We start from the raw sequence: 21,080 nt of genomic DNA on the forward strand, positions 1-21,080 counted from the left end.
TGTCCATGTGGCACATGCTCTTCAGCAGAATATCCAGTGCAGAGGAAGACCAGATGCTGAAGTGATGTTGTCACCTCTACCTTGGTGATGCAGTGTGCAGGTGGATATGCTTAATAGTCTGTAAATTATTAAAATGAGATTTTCTGACAGTTTTGGGGTGGTTTTGGTGTTCTAGATTTTATCATGTCCAGGCTGGTAAAAGTTGTGTCCTTTTAAAAAGGTGTTTTCTTGTTCAAAATTGTTTGGATAACGCACAGCTACACATAAAATGCTATAGAAAATAGCTGTACATTTTGTCAACATTTGTCACATGTTCATCACAAATGCTGGCTGTGTCTTTTCTGTCTTTCTTAGATGATAATTCTTGATAGCAGCCTCTACTACCCCACTACTTAGCCATGTTAATGTGCTGCACTGCAGCTTTGTGCTTAAAATAAATTGGTCAATTTGGGCATAATTAGATCATAAAACTGCAAGTGTTCAGCATTTAAATAACAATCTGGCTTTAGAAACCCCTGCATTGCTTGAATTCTTCTGCTACTGTGAGGAATATTACGTTGCCGCCCTTGAGGTGTTGAGAACATAAACATTTTCAGGCAGGTCTTCACTTTTATTAGGTGCATCTCTGTCCCCAAATACTGCAAATCCATGTGCACACAGACTGCGACCTACCAGTCTCTTCCAAGAATGAACTTGCTTCCTCCTGGATCCCAACAAACCATGGAGAAAGCTCTGCTTAGGAGCGGAAAGAATCCCTCTCTAAAATCTTAAATTTCTTAGTTTCTAAAACAGAGAAACAAATTCTTTTCCCAGTAGTTTTTCAAGCCTCGGGGGAAAAAAACCTACATTGCCATGTTGCCTTCAGGCCTCTCTGTTTGAAGGAGAAGGTGCTGGCAGATCCTTTCTTGGCTCTGTGCTGGTTTGGGAGCCTCAGCTGTTGCCCACAGGGTGCTGGACCTGCTGGTTGTGCCCTGTCCATGAGGTTGTTTCTCATGGAGACAGATGAGAACCTGACCTAGGTGATGCAGGGGATGAAATGTCGTTCCCTTATTTCTTGATGCACCTTCGCATCTCCCTGCTTAGGTCACTTCGTGTAGTTGTTGAAGTAAATCAGTAAATAAAGCAAATGAGTTGAAAAACAGAGATCTGTTGCAAATTTGTGGTAGGGGAAGAAGAATTCTTTGTGCTTATCATCTTTTTCTGAGTTCTTGTATACAAGAAACACTTCCAAAGGGCAGGTTACCTGGTGCCTTTCATTACTGTGAGAGCTTTTTCTTCCTCAGGAAGGAATCCTCCATTTTATATCCACAGCTTTGGGTAAATGTTGGTGCCTTACATGACTCTGATGCTTTATATTTGTTACAAAAGATGAGATAAAATAGCCAGAATTGCTGCTGAATTTAGGAGCTCCCCCTGGATAGAAGGGTCTGTCAGTCAAGTTCTGCTTCAGTTTAATTTGAGGTGGGCCACGATCATGGGAAAACTTGTCCTCATAAGACTCAATGGGTATGAAATGTTGTGTAGGCTGCAATTAATGAGGGGAAATTTCAACTTATGCTGCCATGGGATGAATTCATTAATGGTAGAGCGCTTTTGCTCTGGTTGAATAAGTTGGCATTTCTCTTTTCTGCTGCATAAAATGCCTCAGTCCTGTTAATATTGTACAAATTACGTTGTCCAGCTGCTAAAGTTCATTTGTGATTCTCTTAAGAAGCAGCCTGAAGCAAAGAAAACTACAGTTCTGTCTGAAATTTTAATATTAATGAGGTGTTGCTTGCACATCATCATCAGACATGGCTCTGTGCGTCCAAAATCCCCAAGCAGCTTAAGCCGTAAAGTTATATAACTCAAACTAAAGCAGGCAGAGGGAAGCTTCCCAAGATTGTTCAAAATGTTTGCCATGAGGTCCTCCTGGTTGTTCCCAGCCACAACTCTGACTCCAGGTTGTTTTGAGAGAAGAGAGGAAAGCTCTACCCATGGCTTCAGGAACAGGTCTTTTAGTAACACTGTATTAACTGTCTTGAATAAAAAACACACAAAATGTGCTCCTGAGGTTATGAATATCTCTCATGACAAGCTTTGTGACTGCAGAATTCACCCTAGATGTGTGATAGCAATTGCTTTGAAAAGGAATGCGTAACAAAACAAAGGTTTTTCTGTTGCTGTCAAGACTGAGAAGAGAAGAATAATTTTGGAGAAAGCTGAAATTCTAGATTCTTTACTCAGCAATCTTATGCAGATAAACCGAAGGACATTGTAAATCCCACTTCCCCTTGGAGAGTTTCCTTTGAAGCTGGGGAGCTGCTGAAACCCTTCGCTTGTGAGAGCCAATTTGGCAGAATTAACAAAGGGATTGCTCTGCTGCCTGGGATTAGATTATACAGAGCTCTGGTTTCACTGACACTGCTGCAAAATCCAAGTCCACTGCTCGTTTACCTGCTGGTGCCTCTCTCTGCAGCGCTGCGTGGGAGCAGCCAAGTCCTGCTTTCCGGGCTCCTCGCGCCTCCTGTTCCGTTTCTCCCTTGGAATGGGCTGGCTGATGTGGTTGTCCAGTAAGACCAACCACTTCCATGCCCTCATTATCCAGACAGGTGACACGTTTGGAGGAAGGACATTCCGAAAAAGAAACTCTGTAAAATCCCACTGTTATTTTCACTTTGGTGCCCTCTTTAACACTTGTCCCTGCTGTAGCTTAGCACCAGAAGGGATTAATGATGCTGAGGCTGCTGGCAGGTGCCCGGTGTTGGCTCCCTGCAGTGTCCTGCCTGTATCTGGAAGGCTAGTGGGTGTCCAGGCTGTTTGGGGTGAGGACTGTCCCACCTGGCACGGTGCCTCATGCAGCTGGCCCTCAAGGAACACCGAAATCCTCAATTAACTTAGCCTGGTACTCCTATTAAAAAGCAGAGTATCGCAGGATAAGGGGGCGTTTATTGATAACATTTTATAACACTCTCCACCCTTGGACCTGCCTGCTTTTCCCAAAACTGTTGTTTTTTGTAGACTTTTCCAAACAAGAATTTGTACGAGGCAACGCTTCAGAGCTTTCTGCAAAGGGCCTCTGTTCTCCATCCTAAGATGGGCCCAGCGGAGGGGCAGCTGAATGGGCAGTTCTGCAGCCTGGACCGGCTCCAGCGAGCTGAGCTCTTCCATTTGTGTAATTAATACAGCTCTTAAACAGATGACTGCATATTTAAATGGTAGCCATTAATGGCTCCAGGGAGCTCTCGTGGCCCATCCCTATGGGCAGCTCTTCAGGTTCCGAAATAACCGCATGGAGAAGCCGTTCTTGTCCCCGCAGGGTGACCTTCTAATAAAAGGCTCTTCGCTTGCACAGTTGTGATCTCCCATTCTGTCAAAGATTCATATTCTAGTCAAATCCTCTAAACCCAGGGAATTGAATGCTTTTTTGGCACACACACACATTTAGTGCAGTGTCATCTTTCAGCAGCATCTGATGCTGCAAATAGCAATGGTCGGTCTTGGTCGTCAGCTGCCTGTTATCAAAATCGTGATGTAGCAGTGTGATCCTCGTGTTGAATTAATGGCAGATCATCTTTAGGAAGCTGACACTGCTGCAAGTGCCAGGATTAGCAAGGAGGGCTCCATTCCTGCTGGGATGATGCTACCTGAGCTGGTGTAAGGTCTGCAGGAGCGTTTTCATCAGTCTTGCTGCATAAACACCCGGAGGGAGATCACAACAGCAGTTAATATTTCAGTCACTCTGCAACGGTATTCTGGATAGTTCTTATTTTAGACTATTTTTTTTTCTCTTCCTTGTTTGTCAGTTGGTAAATCTGTCTTTTAATCAGTTTTTGAGAAATTATTGGGTGGGGATGTGACATTAGTTGTTGACCTGCAAAAATGTACTAAGATTGGTGACAGTTGACTTGGTCATTGCAGTGACTTGAGGGTGAGCAGTGTCTGACCCAGTGCATGAATCACAGGGCAGTTCAGGCTGGAAGGGGCCTCTGGAGGTCGCCGAGCCCAGTGCCCTGACCAAGGCAGGCCAAGTTTGGAGCTGGATCAGGTTCTTGAGGGCCTCGTGCAGTTGCTCTGGGCCCCTTTTCCATTGCAAAACCGTCCTTGTTGTGCAAACCTCATCCCTCCAAGCGTTCGGGCGGATGCGGCAGTTTGTGCTCGGCGCTGCCCTGCTCCGCTGGGCCCGCTGCTCCGGCCCCTCTCCGTCGGCAGCCGCGTCCCCTCCTGCCTCCTCCCCGTCCCCTCCTGCCCCGCCAAGGTCCGAGCGGCCTTTTCCAGCATCCGCTCCAGCTCCTCAGCCTCTTCTGGGGATGGGGCCAAAATCAGGCACCGTGTCCCAGCTGCAGCCTCCCAGTTATAAGCCCCAGTGCTTCATTTGCTTCCCTTCTGCCCTGTTTCCACTTCACTTTGTGGAAACACAAGGTGATTCAATAAAGCTGGTTTTTGCATGTGTCCCTTTTTTTGATCCTGCGAAGATGCAACAGGTTGTCTCGTCGATGTGGCTAGTTATAGTTACAAATAACTACAGTCACTGGTAGAATAGGAGATGTGGGGAGGCAGGGCGATTGCTATAAGGGATTTTCTGAGTTGGTCTCTGGTAGGAGTCTTAGTGTCTTAAAGAAAATGAGAAATCCAGTGTCACCTGAGTGAAACGCTTTTAAATGCTCCTGGGCAAACAGTTATTTTCAAATCATGCAGTGCAAGCTGTCTTCAGATGCGTGGATTTAGTTTTTCTTTTCTCCCTGAATTATTTGAGACCTAGGCTAGCTCGTGATAAGCAATGTGCAGGTTCATTTGTGGATATGAAATCACCTCTTTTTACAAAATTTGCCTCTTAAACGCTGTCATTGTTGAGCACAGCATTAATAACTTAGCTCCTTGGACTGCAACAGGATGCAAGTGATCTGTTTACTTTATTCTAAATAAACGTTTTATCACTTAGCAGTAATTGGATTGCTATTGTATTGCTGTAATTATTCCCAATAGCAAATCTGTTCTCCACTTCGCAGACGCGTTTCCTGACTGACCTTCATGCAGTTGTCTGAAGATGTCTTTCTTGATCTAATTCTGTGCAATGTTTTTTATTTATTTATTTTTAGGGAACTACTGCCAGAGGTAGAATAATTTGTCTTTGCTTCTGCTGTTGTCATGGTGCAACGTGTAAGCACTTCAGTTCATGCTGGAGCTTGTAGCTAGCCCTGGGAAGGCAGGATGATGCAGTGCCTTGTTCAAGATTGCTCTTGACATTTCAGACCGTCTAAACCACACTTCCCCCAGTATCACAAGTCGAGTATCCTGTCAAGATATCTTAGACTTGGCAAAAATTTGCTCTCCCTAACGTGTCTGTAGACGAATAATGTTTTTGAGTATCTTATAGCTGAGCTGAGATTTCAAACCCCGTCTGATGAGGGGAGAGAATCTGCCAATTCTGGAGCCCTGGGTTGGTGGTTTAATGCTTCAGAATATTATTTTATGTAAGAATATTATTGTTTAAGTCTTAATGGGTTTCCAGAGTAACTAATACTCTTCGAAGCTCTGCTGAACATCTGTAAGTTTTTGAGAGCTGCTTTGAGCTTTTGCCTGCTCTGACAGTTTAGATCTGCTTCAACCGTATGGAGCTTGACAGGGAACTTCTTGCCCTGGTCCAGAATTAGGTGCATATTTGGCTATTTGATGAATGCCTCTCTGTGTTGATACTAGAACAGCTCTCGTGTGAGATTTCCCTCCTGGTGAGTGCTGATATTCTCATGGAAACAGCCTTCCCCCAGCCACCTTCTGGGAATTAGCATTTCTGCATTTTAAACATAAAACATTTTCAACATTAAAGCATATGTTTTCAGCAGCACTGTATAAAGCTGTTTAGTTTTAGAAATGTGCATATTTTGTAACACATGCAACCCAAGTGGTAGGGAAGGAGCCCTCCTTTAGCAGTCGCTCGCAGCATTCAGGGCATGAAGCTTCGGTACCTGGCGCCTTCGATGCCCTGATTGCAGGCTCGGGCAAGGTCTCCAGGATTGCAATGATTTGTGTGGTGAACTTCAAGCTTCCCGTCCCCACTCTCCTCACTTTGCAGTCAGAAATAGTTTTATATGCAAAAAGCTGCTGCAAAATACTCCATTAGCGGTACTACGTGATTTAGTGTGCTAAAAAGATAAAGTTCCTGTTGGGCATGATGTAAGGCAGTATAATCAAAAGTGCATTTTTCAAGAATGACTCTTTTTTTTTTCTTTTTATGATATGTTTCCAGGGAGGGATGAAACAATGCAGCCAGCCAAACCATCATTCCTTGAATATTTTGAGCAGAAGGAGAAGGAGAATCAAATCAATAGCTTTGGGAAGAATGTGTCTGGCCAGACAAAAAATTCATCTGATTGGAAAGTACCACAGGATGGAGACTACGAATTTGTAAGTCTATACTTTGAAATTCAATCAATGTGACAATCTTTAAGAGTTTTCGTTGCAGCTGCCTTAAGATTATTTCTTATTTTGACAGACTAATGGAAACTTGAGGAGATTCTAACTGCTAATGCATTCTGATGGAGCATTTTGAAACCTCATTTTCTTTAGTTATTTCTGGGTTATCATAATTGGCTGTTATCTGTATACTTTTCTTACAGAAATCCTGAGGACGTTACAGAGAATCTTTTGTTGCTTTATTTCACTCTTACACATTTAAAATCAAAAACAAAATTCCAGATGGCAGTTAGAAAAAGCTGATCTTTAATGTGGATTGTTTAACAAAAACAGTGTTACAACCAGTGCGTTTTCTCATTTTTTTGGTTTTCTTTTTCCTAGAGCTTCAGCACCAGGGTTTATGTTACTATGTGAATACTGACCTTCATACCTTTTTCAAATCTTCGGTCCCCCTTTTTTTAGTTAAGGTTCCTCTGTTGAGAATTTTCAGAAAGCAAAAGAGAACACGGGTTCTGTGTGTGATTAATCAAAAAAAAAAACGATTTAAGTCTTTCTGTGGGCATGGAAGACCTCTCTCGAGGTCACAGTGCCAGAAGGTGCAGGCTCTGCTCGACGCTTGTTTCCTCTGCTGCTTTTTCGGTCGATGCCACTTCGGTGTGAGCAGTTCTCGCGTTCGCCGCCGCTTCGGTGCCTGTTCGTGTTCCCCCCGGTGCAGGTTGTCACGTTGCAGTCGCTGCTCGTCGAGGTCGACTCCTTCATGTAGCAGTGCAGAAAGCAAAACCCCTCTGCCAGTCACGACCCAGGGCTGCCGAGGAGAGCTGCTTTGCTCGGAGCTTGGAATGATAGCGGGAGCCTTTCACCCCCCTTGGACAGATTGTTATCGACTGCTACATAAATCTGGTAGCTTTGTTGCTGCATTTCAGGGTTTCCTATTTAGGCTGAGAAGGATAACTAGTAGAAAGGACCTGCTGCACATTGTCTCTTGGCTTCCTTTGCACTATGTTACATTTAGCCTGAGGACTTAAAGTCACTGCATAAATATGTGTTGCTAAAATAGCTGCATTATTCCAGTCCTAGTCAGATGCCCAGTTTATCTTGTTCATCCTGGATGCATGCAATAATTTAATGATACATAATTATTTTTCAATGTGTCATATTTCCAAGGAAAAAGAGGCTGCTTTGGCAGCTGTCTACCATCCTCTGTGGTCTGCAGAAGATGGGGAAATTTGCAGCAACTCTGTTTCTAATTGGTTCATATGGAGCTCAACTCACCCTTTTTCCCCCTAAATAGGATGTTTGCCCCTAGTGTACAGTGGGCTGGAGGTGCAGGCAGCACCCAGCAACACACGCAGTGCGGATGACAGAAGGAGAGATCCGTGCAGTTCTAGCAAACAGACCCTACAAGTATTTTTAGATTTGTGCAAAGCGACTGTTTGACACGCGTGTGACCTTGTTTACTGATTTCCATTAGTACTGAATATTGCCATGTGCATAGATTACCAGCGTGCTGGAAGCAATGAAAGCAAGCAATAATAGCTAGCAATAAATGGGGCTTTGGGTCACCTTCATGTAGTAATTTGTAGGAATTTCTCTTCCCAGTTGCATATACTTCTCTAGTTCAACCATGAACATGCTGGCCTGTCTTGCATGTAAATTCAGTAATAGAGCTGACTTATCACCTGTAATAGAGCTGACTTATTGCCTAATTACATTCTTTTTTTTGTAGCAAGGAAAAATACTAGAAAGCAACTTTAATGCATACGCAAGAATATTTGTGCAGCCCTTAACCAAGGGTTGGTTACAGTAACTTCATGCCATGTAATCAGTTTGAAGACTTAAAACTCTGCATTTTTTTCTGTTTTATTTTAAGGATGGTCCAAGTGGATTTGTTGGCTAGCCACAGGTAAAAGTCACGTTTATTAATGCTGAATAATTGAAAGTGTCAATTCAATAAACTGTGTGGAATACAGGAAAAAATAATAGATTCAGTAGTTGTTAAAACATGTCTGTATTGTAACCCGGTTCTGCACCATTCAGGTAGATAGATTTGAGCAGGGTTTGCCTGTAGAGTTTGCAGGATTGCAAGCAGAGATCAGGTCGGTTGGGTGTTAGGTAAATACTAGTTCTTCCTGAGCCTTTAGAAACCATGAAAATGTCTGGTTTGTGCTTTTGCAGACGAGCTGTTTATTGCTTCCCTTTTATTCTGTATTCCTCTGCCTCCAATATGACTGGCACCTGGAGTCTCCCATCTTCCAAAAAAAAAAAAAAAAAAAAAAAAAGGAGAGGTGGGAAATGGGAATATTATTATATTAAAAAATATTTTTGCTCTTTACCCCTGTGGCAAAGCCATTTGACCTTTTCTTGACTAAAATTATTCCTCCAAAGCAGGCAAATAAGCTATTAATATCTCAATGGCCATGTCATGTTAGGGTTTTTTTTTTTTTTTTTTCCCCTAGCTGTTCTAGGCAAGATATCAAGTCATCCCCATCCACTGCAGAAAACCCAAAGATCCTGCTATAAAAGGTGGTGAGCTCCATTCCTCTAAAACGCCACGTCCAGCTGTGCCCGGGTTGTGGATGGCACAAACTCAGTGCAATTTCAGCCTTCCAAGGCCAAGGAAGGAGTTGTTATTAACTGATAAGTCAGTGCCTGATGGTATTAACGTTTATCTCCGCATGTTTCAGCAAGGATCTCTAAAGATTTAAGCCCTGTTTGATTACAAGTCTTCTTTTTTTTTTTTTTTTTTTACAAGAACATTATGATTTATTTAACATGAAAAGAACACCAAATTATGCGCAATAATTCCTCTTAAAAGGAGGAATGTAACAAACTTTAATAAGAAAATGCTGCAGGGTTAGTACGCTAACGGGCAGGATGCATTGTATGTAGAATTTATAATTGCTGTAATCAGATCTCAAAATTTTTGTAGTTGAATTTAATTTTGCCAGGGAACATTAGTCACATAGTGTTACACAGACTTAAATTAATAATGCTAGAAGAATTGTTTAGGCAATGTTTTACATTTTTCATTTTATTTTTTCAGGAGTACTGAAATATACAGCAAAATTAATTTGGCAGTGCTTCCTGCTCTTTTAAACTTGAACAAAACCATTGTTTGTTGCTTTTTTTAAAAAGCCTTTTTAATTGCTGTGGTAGGGAGTAGTCTAGTATCATTTGTGGCTACACTTGGACTTTATTTTTCCCCCCTTTTCCTTCAGGCTCTGCTTGAAGGGCCTTCCGTGTGGCCAAACTTTGGATCATGGAGTCATGAATGTTGTGTATCGTATCACTAAGAATTTGATTATTAGCAGATTGCCAGGAGTTCATGCTTTATAATAATAGCCATTATAATACTGTAAGCTTTTCAGTTCCATTTCTCAAAGGTGGTTTCACTGGGGAAAATAGGCATCAATTTATGCTCTCCTGTCAGTCTTGAATTTTGATATCATGATATAACTTTTGGTGTTAATACCTGTATCGCTGAGCACAGATTTTGTGGTAGTTTTAATTCATATGATTTTTTTCATATCTTTCTTAACTCTAACCAAATAAAATATCCTAATGGATTTTTGTAGGTAGGTAGGCACTACAGCTCTTAAACCAGACTGAGTCCTGCTTGACATCAAATCATTCTGCAGACATTGCACACCAAGCAAGGACCAAGCTTTTTCTCCAAGACTGAGGTGGTGTTATACTGTTTGGAGGTGTAAGTTAGTCTGATAGCATATTCCTGCCCTTCTGCCAACCTTCCATGGCGTGTTAACGTGGCATTTTTTCCATTTGGCTACAGGATCTGTGTAACTTCCATTCCTCGGTGTGAGGGAGCCTGTCAGGAGTTTAATCAGTGCAGGGACTTTATGTTGCATTTAGCTGCTGTCGCTGCCTTTGCTTCGCGGGAAGGAGACCAGGTGATGGGTGGATTTTTGAGGGCCAGCGTTGCCGTCACCTGCTGAACCTCCGTGGAGAACTGCAGCCATCAGCACTCATTTTCCGCACTGGTAACCTGCGTCCTGCTGCTGCAGCTCTTCAGAAACAAGATTTATGTCTCTCCTCTTAAAGTATCCCTCTTCCTCTGGGAAGACCTTGATTTGCCAGCTGCTGCTAAGTCTTGGTTAATCAGAGCTTTCCTCTTCATGTAATGATTAGAAATTGATAGTTTTATGGCGTTTTTATCCTTTTTACTGCTTGACTTAAGAGGAGCAGCCTGACTCACTGAAGCAGAAAAGCTCCGCCGCAACATTTTTTCCCTTGCAAACATAAAAATGATAAACCTGCCATATATCCCCCTTGCAAAAATAAAAATGATAAACCTGTCATATATCCTTGAGGCTGTCCGGGTTTACCGAAGCAGCAGGTGTAGAGAAGACAGGACAAATCCCTCAGCTTCTCGTGGAAGGGCTGCGGGAGACAGATGTTGTGATGGCCTCTGCTCACGCATTCGCTGGGCTCAGGTCTTGTTGTTTCCATGCAGGGACTGCTCTTCTCTATAGTAGTTAATCTTTAGCTCCCTTTGAGAAGTGTCTTGTGCTATTGATGGAGTTTGCTTTGGACAGGAACATTGGTGTGATCTTCCCCAGGGGCTTCTTGGACGGCGTCCTGCTCGCTGCTGCTCTGAGCAGGAGGCTGCCGAGGCTGCCCGAGTGGTCAAGCTGGTACTAGAGAGGGTTGAACAGTAAAAGAAGTTTCACACTTCGGGTTTTAATCCGTTTAGATGACAAAGCAGTAATAAGGACAACACTGGGGAAACACACGTGTTGAATAATGTGCATTTCTTAAAAAAAAGATATTCAGATCCTCTGGAGTTCTTGAGTTCTCACTCTCCGAGCTGGGATCACAACTGCAGCCTCTTTTAAAAACCTTTGTAGGCGTGAGTGTTTGAATGGGGCCCTTTCTGTAAGGGGATAGTAGCAATTTTCTTAGGTTTAGAAGGCATCATGTCCATTTATATTTACCTGATAGAAACTATAATTGTGTGTGTGTGAATGCATGCATGCACATAAATACCTGCAAGCTGGTTCTAGCCCAGCTTTTACCAGCTATTGCTTAGATCTTTCTTTTCTACAAGTATGATGTAAAATAAAGCAAACCACCTTTTTACTTGAATGGCAAGGTAATTCTTTCTCCTAAAGTAGTACATGAAAAATACAATTTTCTAGTTATTGAGATATTTTATTGCACTGCTAAAATCTGTGTCAGGCCTTTTTTTTTTTTTTAACCTAACACTCTTATTTCTGTTCTTTTACTTAATAGTTTGAAACAGTAAGCTGGAAAGATGCTTTAAAAAAAAAAAAAAAAAAAAAAGAAAAGTTCCAGGATCTCTACAGTGGTGAGGGAAGCACATTAGTTTAGCAGTGCCTGCAGCATTCCAGGTGGAAAGGTGGCTGCTGGTTTGTTGTGGATGTGAATGCCTTTCCTTCCAGTTTGGAAGAATTGGCTACTGCTGCACAGGGAGAGCTCGAGGCGCTCGCAGGGAAGCGGCTGCCCCTCCGCAGCGCTGCGGTCGCAGCTGAAAACGGAGATCCCGGGGGGTGAGAAACCCTCGTGGCGCTGAGGTCTGCGGGGAGGGCGGGCTGTGTGCTGGGACCAGCTGTTTCTGTCATTGCAGGTGATTTATAAGGAGGAACTGCTAGAGGGTAAGTGATAGATTGCTTATCAATAACTGTAAACACGCTGTGCTTCACAATGACCCGCGTCTCCAACGCGTTGTACTCTGTCAGGGAAGGTGCCATTTGTCTTGCAAACAGTGTGACGTCTGCCCGTTCCTGGAACATTCTCTGTCTCTGGTTGCTCTGAATGCTGCTTTGGATAGCATTTATTAGCAATCTAATATTGATGCTCTATGGCTTCACTGCCTTTCGTCTGCCCTTCTAAAAGTTCAGTTGATTAAAAGCTCGGGAATATTTTCTACGTATTTGCAGATTTGAAGGCAGTAGCAGCCTAAATGAGAGGGGCTCTCACTTGGTGGGAGCTGCTCTCTGGGTCCTTCCTAGCAGCAGGAAAAAAGCATCCTGAGGGTAGATGGATAGAGCAGATGCTGGAAGGGAAGTTGCATTACACGGTAAGCTGCTGTTTATCAGTTTATCACTTCATGATGTTTCCTGCCTCTAATGTGATCCTCTGAGCTTCAGCTGCTTTGTACTTACGTCTCTCCCGAAGCAGTTTGATGAAGGTGCGAGATGCAGGCCCCTAAACTAATCTTGCTGTTCTGCCTTTTCCCCATGCAGACTACTCGAGTGAATAATCTGAGCCCTTTTACTAAAGCACCAGACAGTCTATGCACTTGGACAGGAGCAAAAAAAAAAATCCATATTAGATCTACAAATCTATATTTGCAGATCATTTAAATGTGGTTATACAAGAGTTCTACTGAGTTATTATGGAAGAGTTCAATATATCCTTTTTCTTCTCAGAAAGCAAGTTTTTCTTACTCTTCTGCAATGAATGGAGATTGGTTATTCTAAAAAGATCATCTGAATATCTGTAGATTTGTGTAGAATAGAAAGAAGGTTCCATTATATTTTTTTTCCCCAAGAATGCTTAGTTTTTTGAGACTAGACCAAACACTTTGGGTGAATCTGCAGGGATTTCTCTATCCAAAAGCTTTTCCTCTTCATCTATCATGTATTCCCCTTTGCCCCAGCGGTGGCTGGAATAAAAATTACCTCTCCGGCATTGATTTCTTCAAACAGGCTTACTCTGATCATAAAGCGAACTTATTTGATAGAGCATTCGTCAGTTTTAGAGACAAAGACAGATCTGGAGTGAGTGATAGATGTTCCTATCCGGGTGCTATATAACTTTGGCTGATTCCTATCTGAGAAACAAGCACGTTTTAGATATTTGCTCCTGCTGAATCCAAAATGATGGGAAGGTGTTATCAGTATCAATAACAGAGCGTTATTGAAAGGAGCAGGCTCGAGGAAAAATACCTATTTTCTGAAAACAGAAGGCAGTCTAGAAGAGGCCACTAGCAACTTCCAAAACTGCTACCAGACCCCAGTGGTATCTCTTGCTAATTGAAGAAGATGTTGCAGTAAAGCGTATTACCTAGACGTCATCTCCCCTGTGAAGCATGATTTATAAAAAGACAGGTTACTGTCATGTTTTATTCATTGCTTTTAAATGTCACCTGCCTTGATTCATAACACCGTCCCTCAAATGGGTTTCCTTTCTCTCCTCCAGCCATCTGCCAAGAGTTTATAAAGCACTGCTAATTGTTTGTGCTTCTCTTAAGTGTTATATTTTCATGTTTAGTATGTTCTTCCCAGCAAATACTTTTAACTAGTGGCATTTTTATTAAGGAAAAGTGGTTCATTTAGCCATCTTGTAGTCAAACATACAGACATGTTAAAAATAAGCCTTGGAACAGCTTGCTTATCATCTTCTATGGGTTGTGCAGTGATTTCGAATCTTTTGTAACGTTTGCGTGGGGAAGGCGCTTTTCGAACCTTCCCGCAAACCTCATCAAACTGGTGGCTGCTTCAAGCCACTGATCTGATTTACAGCAAGTTCCATGTGTGTAAGTTTTATAAACCACTTTAAATTCCCATTTCAACTTGGAGCGTGTGGGGGGAAGAAACATATTTGGATTTAAAATTTATCCAAAAAACTTAGAACAAGATAATTCCGTGACTTTGTTACAATATGTGCTGTGCAAGGGAATAGCTTCCTGTCCTTTTCCATTTGAAAACAGGGTCATTGTTCACCACCTGCTTTCACTTTGCTACGTACAGGAATTGCAAACACTGCTACAGCTTGCTGTCGAGTTCTCCTTTTTGCTGTATTTCTGTATATAGCAGGCCTTCTGTGACACCAGGCTTTTAAATGAAACTTGCAGGGAGTGGGAGGTAAAGCGAGTTGTTGTTTGTGTGGAATTGCTGAGGTCATAGTCCTTAATGGAAATAGGGGTAATGTAAGCTAAAAGCAGCATTATATAAAAGTATTTCGACTTGTAAATCCAACATTGTGGACTGTCTCTGAGTCCCCTTTCCTGCCTGCAGCATTTCGTTGGCTGGGACAAGGACTGCAAGTTTTGTGGCTGGATTCAGACGGGCTCTTTGATCGCTGGGTTTGTTTCACTGCTGCCCTGTGTTTAGGGTCACGCTGCAACGTGCCTCTCTGCCCTCGGGAGAGGGGATTTAGTAATTGAAGGTGTGAAGTTGGGAACATCTCTGAGCATGCTGAATTCCTTGGGGAACTTGTTTGAGTCGTGTTGTGCCTCGAGATGGGTGTTGCCGGGGCCGGCTGCGTCCTTGGCACCACGTCTCCCCTAAAAGAGGAGCAGTGCTGCTCCAGTGAGATCTATTTGAAGTGTTTCTAACGTCTTCTTGCAGCTCATCTGTCAGCACTGATGTTTGTAGGGAGAAATGTAGCTTAACAAGACAAGCTTGCCGAGGCTCCTTCTCTGTGTGCTGCAAAAGGAGCTCCTTTTGGGGACTCTGGGCATCAGAAGCCTCCTGAAGCCCCTCTGGGTTGCCTCTTGGAGCACTGCGTCTCTGGACCATAACAGAAAAGCCTCGGGATGAACGCTGGATTTACCCTTTGTGGGTATTTTCCAGTGGCCCTGGTGCAGTGCCTGAAACTCTGTGCCATGGAGGAGCATCTCCACGTGCACCACTGGAGCCGGTGGGGTTCCCTGTCCTGTTCTGCTGTAAAGCCTGCAGGAAAATCCAGGTGTTGCTCATTGGCAGTGGTGTTTGGTGTGTTTATTTACTGGCTCACTCCCCACTTGTCTCCCTGGAGGACCCAATTCCTTCTTGGTTTGTGCCCTGCCGTAGTGCATGTAAGTGAAAGGGGTCATTATAAATAGATGGCCAAATAATAGGAAGCATTTGGGGAAGCCTTGCATAGCCAGGCGTGCAGGATAGTATGGCACGATTTTGTGGGGACAATACCCAAAAAATGTTTGTCTCGAGGCTGGGCTCCTCATTTAACCACAGCGTGGTTCAACCACCCGCGTTTGTGCAGCTATTCATTTTTAAATGCCCTTGAAACGTGTATCCTCAGTCTTTCCTCACAAAATCTTGAAATCTCTCAATATTTCTGGCATTCAAGTTGCTGGATCTTGTTTTCATTCCCTTCATGAAGGGAGGGAGGCAGGACGGTGCCACTCTGGTGTTTTGTGCCCAGCCTCCCTTTTGGGCACAGGAGGTGGTGGAGTGATGTGGTCTCCCCAGGGAGAAAGAGGGGAGAAAAGAAAAGGCTTTTAAGCAGCTCTCCTAAAGTAGAAAATAAATTAAAAGACTGAGACTTAACCTTTCTTCAACAACTGCTTTAAATTTAATACTCTTAAGTGCTAAGACAGCTTTAAACAACTCAGCCTATTTATAATGGCTATATACTATGGATAATTTAGTCTTAAACCTTTGAGGATAAGGCTGAGACTGCTTGAGTCTTTGTTGTGCATTGCAGTTATAGGCGACTGAAGTCTTCGGATAGATTAATGATGCTAATATATTAACTTAATGTGCTGCTTTTTACTAAGACAGATTCATGAGTTCTGGAGAAGTGGAGAATTTCAACCTGGAGGTACACAGAGCTATTGGATTCGTTCTTGTGGCCTTCCCTCTTTTCCTGTTAACTTTTACTTGGCATTTGTGAACCTTTTTTTTTTTTTTTTCTCCTGGCTTCCAGTAACGGGGATCTCACTCCCTGGCATTAATATTGGCTTTATTCACTTACTGATTTTAGTGCTAATATTAACTGGTTACCACCTGAGTGAGGTTTATCTTTCACAGTAAGGAACACGGTGGGATTTGAGCAATAGTGCACTGAAGGAGCAACTTTTCCTTTAGGTGTTAAATGAGAGCTGCAGTTTTGTGTATGTGTAATCTTAATTTAGTGTGATTTCCTTAACTTCCCCTTCTTTTCCATGTTTCTTTTCTTTTTCTTTATTTTATTGCAAGGGAAACCCCTCACCACTGAGTGCTGCAGTAAGGGCTGCAAGTGGGGGCCACTCTGTGGACTCGAGCAGTGGCTCTTCTGTGTTAATAGTCACAAGAAGCATCCCTAGAGTTGAATCTTCTGGGATGAGGGATCCTCAGCAATTAAATTAATTGCTAATAAATAAGTGAACAGCCCTCCTTGGGGTAAGGGGTAGAAGATGAAAGTGCGGGTCTGATGAGGAAGGAAATTCCATTACAGACCCAAGACCTTTCAGAATAAAGCTTTGTTCAACCTCTCATATCTAGTAAATTTTATTTGGTTTAGAGGAGTCGGCATTTTCTGACAGATCATTTTTCTTAAAAAAATAAAGAAACATGGCCAGCTGTGTACTTAGCAGCTGATTTGTACAGCTAGCAGGACCTTCAGAGCCCAGTCAAATGTTTTGTTTTAACATGTCCAGAGTTATTTTGGTGCTCTTACTTAAGAAAATTAAAGCATAACCACTTAAAAAAAAAAAAAAAAAAACTTCTTTGTGGATTTTTTTTTTCTTTAGTCCAATCTCTGGCAAGTAAATGCCAGAGAAGCCATCTTTTTTCAATTTTTATTTTTATTTTTGCTTGTCCAGACAGGCTGGCTTTTAGCATGGTTTGTAATTCAGTTATTTACAAAAGTAAAAAAAAAAAGCAGTGAAATATCTTGTCTTTGTGGTTACAGGATTAGTCAGCTGCTTTCTAAGCCCCTAAAGAATTTAAGGTTTGGACTTGAAGTTTAGCACTGCAAAACAAAACTCACACAATTTGTCATTTCCTTTGTTTAGTGCAGTGCTTGAGATGTTTTCGGAAATGAGGAGGTTATTCACACTGATATTTGATGCGAAAGCTAAAAATGGAAATTTAGTCTTGAAGCTCAGAAATTGAAGTGCATTGCTCTTTTAATAAAAACTTTGTTTTTTATGACCAGTTGTGTCGATGAGCAGTGTTTTGGATAGCTTCTCTTCCTTAATATAACTTCTGTACATTACTGAGGATGATAGCAGTATGCTGAGGTCATATGGTTGTGCTGGCAGGAGCACCAAAACTTTCTCAAGCCTTTTAGGGGTTATAATCAGGAATGACAAGTTGGTTTTTTGCCTCAGAGGCTGCCAAGGCTGCTGCTGCAGCCTGTGGTGTTCCCACAGCCGCGCGGCCCTCGCTGCTCCGTGGGTAACTCAACAGCCTCAGGGCTGCTTGGCCGCGTCGCAGGAGCCAGAGCGCTGCGTGTTCACTGTAATCCTCAGAAAAGTGGTTCAGTGTTTGCAATTTTCTGGTATCTCTCTACCAGCAGAGATCTCTCCTAGCTCCACAGTCCTTTAAGGAAATGAGGGGGGGTTGGAATCTCCAAGCTGCAAAAGGGAAGGATGAGAAAGCTAAGGAAAGATTCCTCATAGCAGCTGAACAAACTTTTTTTTTAAGCCTTCCTGCACCTGCCTCTTCAGTAGTTAGTTTTTATTGCTGTTATCAAAAACGGTCTTTAAGAAGGTCCTTGCTGAACCAGCAGGATCAAGGTTATAGATGCAAATATATCCTGAAATAAGAGGTAGTTAAATAATAAATGCTATTCCATGGCATCTATTGTGCTGTGGAATGCACCAGTCCTGAGCATGGAGTGGTACTTAACACCCCGTTTCCCTTCTAGTCCCTCCAGATCACCCCGAATTGGAAGATCTCAGGTATCAGTGTAGTGACAGCCAAGGAATGAGAGGTGACTGTAGTAGTAGCTTCCCAGGGAGGAAATCCCGGGTATTCCCAGCCTCCTTAGGAGAGCAAAGCAAGGCCGGGTGGCAGCCTCCCCAGAAGCGTGTCAGGCCATGCTGCTGTGGTGGCCTCAGCCAAGAGAAGCCAGATGCCAGGCTGGAAAGAGAGGCCTTGCAGGAGGCTTCCCTGCAGGCACAGGGAATATCCCAGGGTCCCACTTCACAGCGCGAACGGGCAGAGAGCAGGCAGAAAGGGGCGACCCTTTTGCCTTCCAATAATTCTGCAGGAGTGTAACAGATACACAGGCCGTGGGTCATACACCTCATTTTAATCCACCAGTGCTCCACAAAAATAACTGGAATCCTTACCATGCTGGTAAGTTCTTTCACTTTCAGTAGCCATAAAACTCTACAGATGACAAAAGTAAGGTAAAAATAGCCCAAACACATCATTTGGGAAGGCCTGGGTTTGTGCTGTGATTGCACTCAACTGTTTCAGCTGGTTGATGGGCCTTGACTGAAGTTCACTTCACCTCTAAAGCATGTTATGAGCTACTGAAATTTGAGCATTATTTGTGTTGTGGGAAGTCATCTGCTGCCCGAATAAGGTGGCCTGAAACCCTGTGCACAGATTTGTACAGATGACACCTCTCTGCGCTCCCCTTTCTTCAGGAAATTCTAGCTGCAGTACTTTGGACTTGTGCTGGGTGCGTTTTGCCAGCGCATTGCCTAAATAATTAAGATGCATTAAAAGCAGAAGCTTGTGCTGCTGAGACGTATTTTTCAAATCCTTTGAAAGATTAATATCTGTATTTTTAATCTTGCATGAAATCCCACAGTGTGTGCATTTCATCCACAGTGAGAAACTTCACTGACATGCTAATGCTTAAAGCAGGGCAGGAATCAAGATAATTAATGTTTGTTTAGGCACAGGGATTTGTTCTGATTTACTGTAGCATCTTTAAAGGCTTCTTGACAGGTTTATGAAGTTATGGGGACCTGAGAATCATGATGATGAGTGTGCAGTCGCTGTCTATAGATAAACCTACAGATTCTTGGGTTCTCGTGTCGCTTGCACTGGACAACTTGCAGTCGATAAATAGTTAATGCCTGCTCATATGTTACATCAAGGCCTCCTTGTGCTAGAAACATAAATGAGAACACAACACTTAAAATTAAGATCAGTGATTGAAAGTACACCAAGTGGTACTGAGCCAACATTTCAGCAAAAATGGTACCAAAAAGAAAAGGCATGCTATTGCAACACCGATTTATATCACCATTTCCAAGGCATAAATTGTGGAACACCGCTTAGCATGAGAAACCATCCCCTGCATTTAATTTTGGTCAGAGAAATTGGATGCTTTTTAGTAGTGCCCTGTTTTCCAGAAGTGTCTGATATGAGCACTTAATTGATAGCATATTTAAACAGTCTTGCACGTTACAGCAGCCTAATTCCAGAATAATCCGAATTGGAAGTTGTAAGACTAAACAAATCTTGAGATTTGACACCACTCCTTAGCTTGTGCTCTTCTCCAGCATCCATGCACACTTGCATGCTGCAGGCTGAATTGTGCTCCAAGGTGGTGGCTACAAATTGTCCCAGCAAGTACATGGTCATTGCATTCAAAAAATAAAACTCTATTTGAGAAGGCAATAGCGGAAATGTTGGGTGGATATGCATGGGTGATCTGTGTGATCCTGAAAAGGTAGTTTAAGTGAGGCTTTAATATTGTAAAAGGGAAGCATCTTGGTAGCCTTGTTGACAGCTCTCTGGAAGCAAGGTCAAGTGGAACACAAGTTTAATTAGTCTCTTCCGTGAAAAGCCTCCTTTCCCAAAGGACATCTCAACACTTAATACACTATTTCAGTGGTGGTAGGATTAGCCTTTTTTTAACTGATCCTCTGGCACGCAACCGCATCTGGCATTGAATGATACCTTTGTGATCAATAGCCTCATGTGAGGGGCTCAGGTGCTCTTCCATACACTTCTAATCATGGTTGGTTGGGGTGTATGAAGTTGTTTGTTTTTGTTGTTTCCTTTCCTCCTCTAAGATAACTTGGTACTGAAGGTCTAAAGCTTGTTACAAAACCTATGAACATCAAACTGGTGGTCTTGGTGAGTGGATTTGCACGTCCATCTGCAGCACGATTTGCTTCATGCCACGAGGGACAGGGTGGGCTGAGCCCGGCTGAGTCCGTCAGGTACCTACTTGGAGCTGTGATTCTGGCTGTGCTGGTGGGGACCCTGACAGCAGTGGGGCCAAGACCCTCAGTTACAATTCTGAGCACTAGGCCAGATGCTTCTTCTCAGGTGAGCTCTGAAATGAGGGCTACCTCACATCCCAGGCAGTCATCTTCATGTCTTCTCCCTTCCTTGCTCCTTTTTCCTTCCCAATCTTCCTGCTAAATAATTTCACTATATTCCAGTACAAGCAGCTCTTAAGCGGCTCGATGTTGTCAGGGTGGCTGTTATTCTTGCTTACCTCTTGTCTAATTTGGGGGGTATTCAGCTTTTGATTACTTAGTCTTGATTTCCAGCTCCTCTGAAAATTGGAACCTTGCTGATATTTAACTATTTTGGCACCCAAAAGCAGGAGTAAACAAAATCATTAGATTCTCCACGTTTTCATCAGAGGAGCTAATTCCATGTCCCTTACGTGTGTGCATGGGCTTGCACTGTGTTTTTTTTCCTGTTTCTGTTTCTATAAAATGTGTTTTGACCTGAAAGTTCTAATTCTGAGGTCTGTTATTACAATGGTAATATTTTTCATTATCTCTAGTAGCAAATTCTTGTTTAGCATTTAATGTTTGGCATAGCTTGGATAACTTTGGTTGGATAAAAACTGTCCTAAAACCACATCTACATTTCTCATGTCTAAATACACACAAACAACTAATGAGTTATGCTCTCTGCTAATTCAATCCATGATGTTCCAGGTTCCTCTGGGTGCATCGACCGGTGGCCGGCAGTCAAGAATTGTTAAATTTAACAGTGAAACTAGGCAGAAGAGGAAAATATAGCAATAAAGTGTCTTCAGAACAGACGATGAATTTGTTTTCTCTTTGA

The 21,080-nt window shown here is 42.8% G+C and overlaps 1 protein-coding gene across 2 annotated transcripts in view; it reads left to right on the top strand.

The window, feature by feature from the left end:
* Window positions 1-21,080, top strand: part of STK4 (serine/threonine kinase 4) — a 40,319-nt gene that overhangs the window by 14,111 nt on the left and 5,128 nt on the right. For both annotated transcript variants that reach the window (XM_088523609.1, XM_088523611.1), the window contains one exon: window positions 6,227-6,384. In XM_088523609.1, the coding sequence (XP_088379735.1) occupies window positions 6,227-6,384 (158 nt within the window). The remainder of the gene's footprint in view (window positions 1-6,226; window positions 6,385-21,080) is intronic.

The sequence above is a fragment of the Tinamus guttatus genome, unplaced genomic scaffold, assembly GCF_059628265.1.
Source record: "Tinamus guttatus ecotype Peru unplaced genomic scaffold, ASM5962826v1 Tinamus_guttatus_pri_ptg000194l, whole genome shotgun sequence".
In the NCBI taxonomy this organism is placed as follows: domain Eukaryota; kingdom Metazoa; phylum Chordata; class Aves; order Tinamiformes; family Tinamidae; genus Tinamus; species Tinamus guttatus.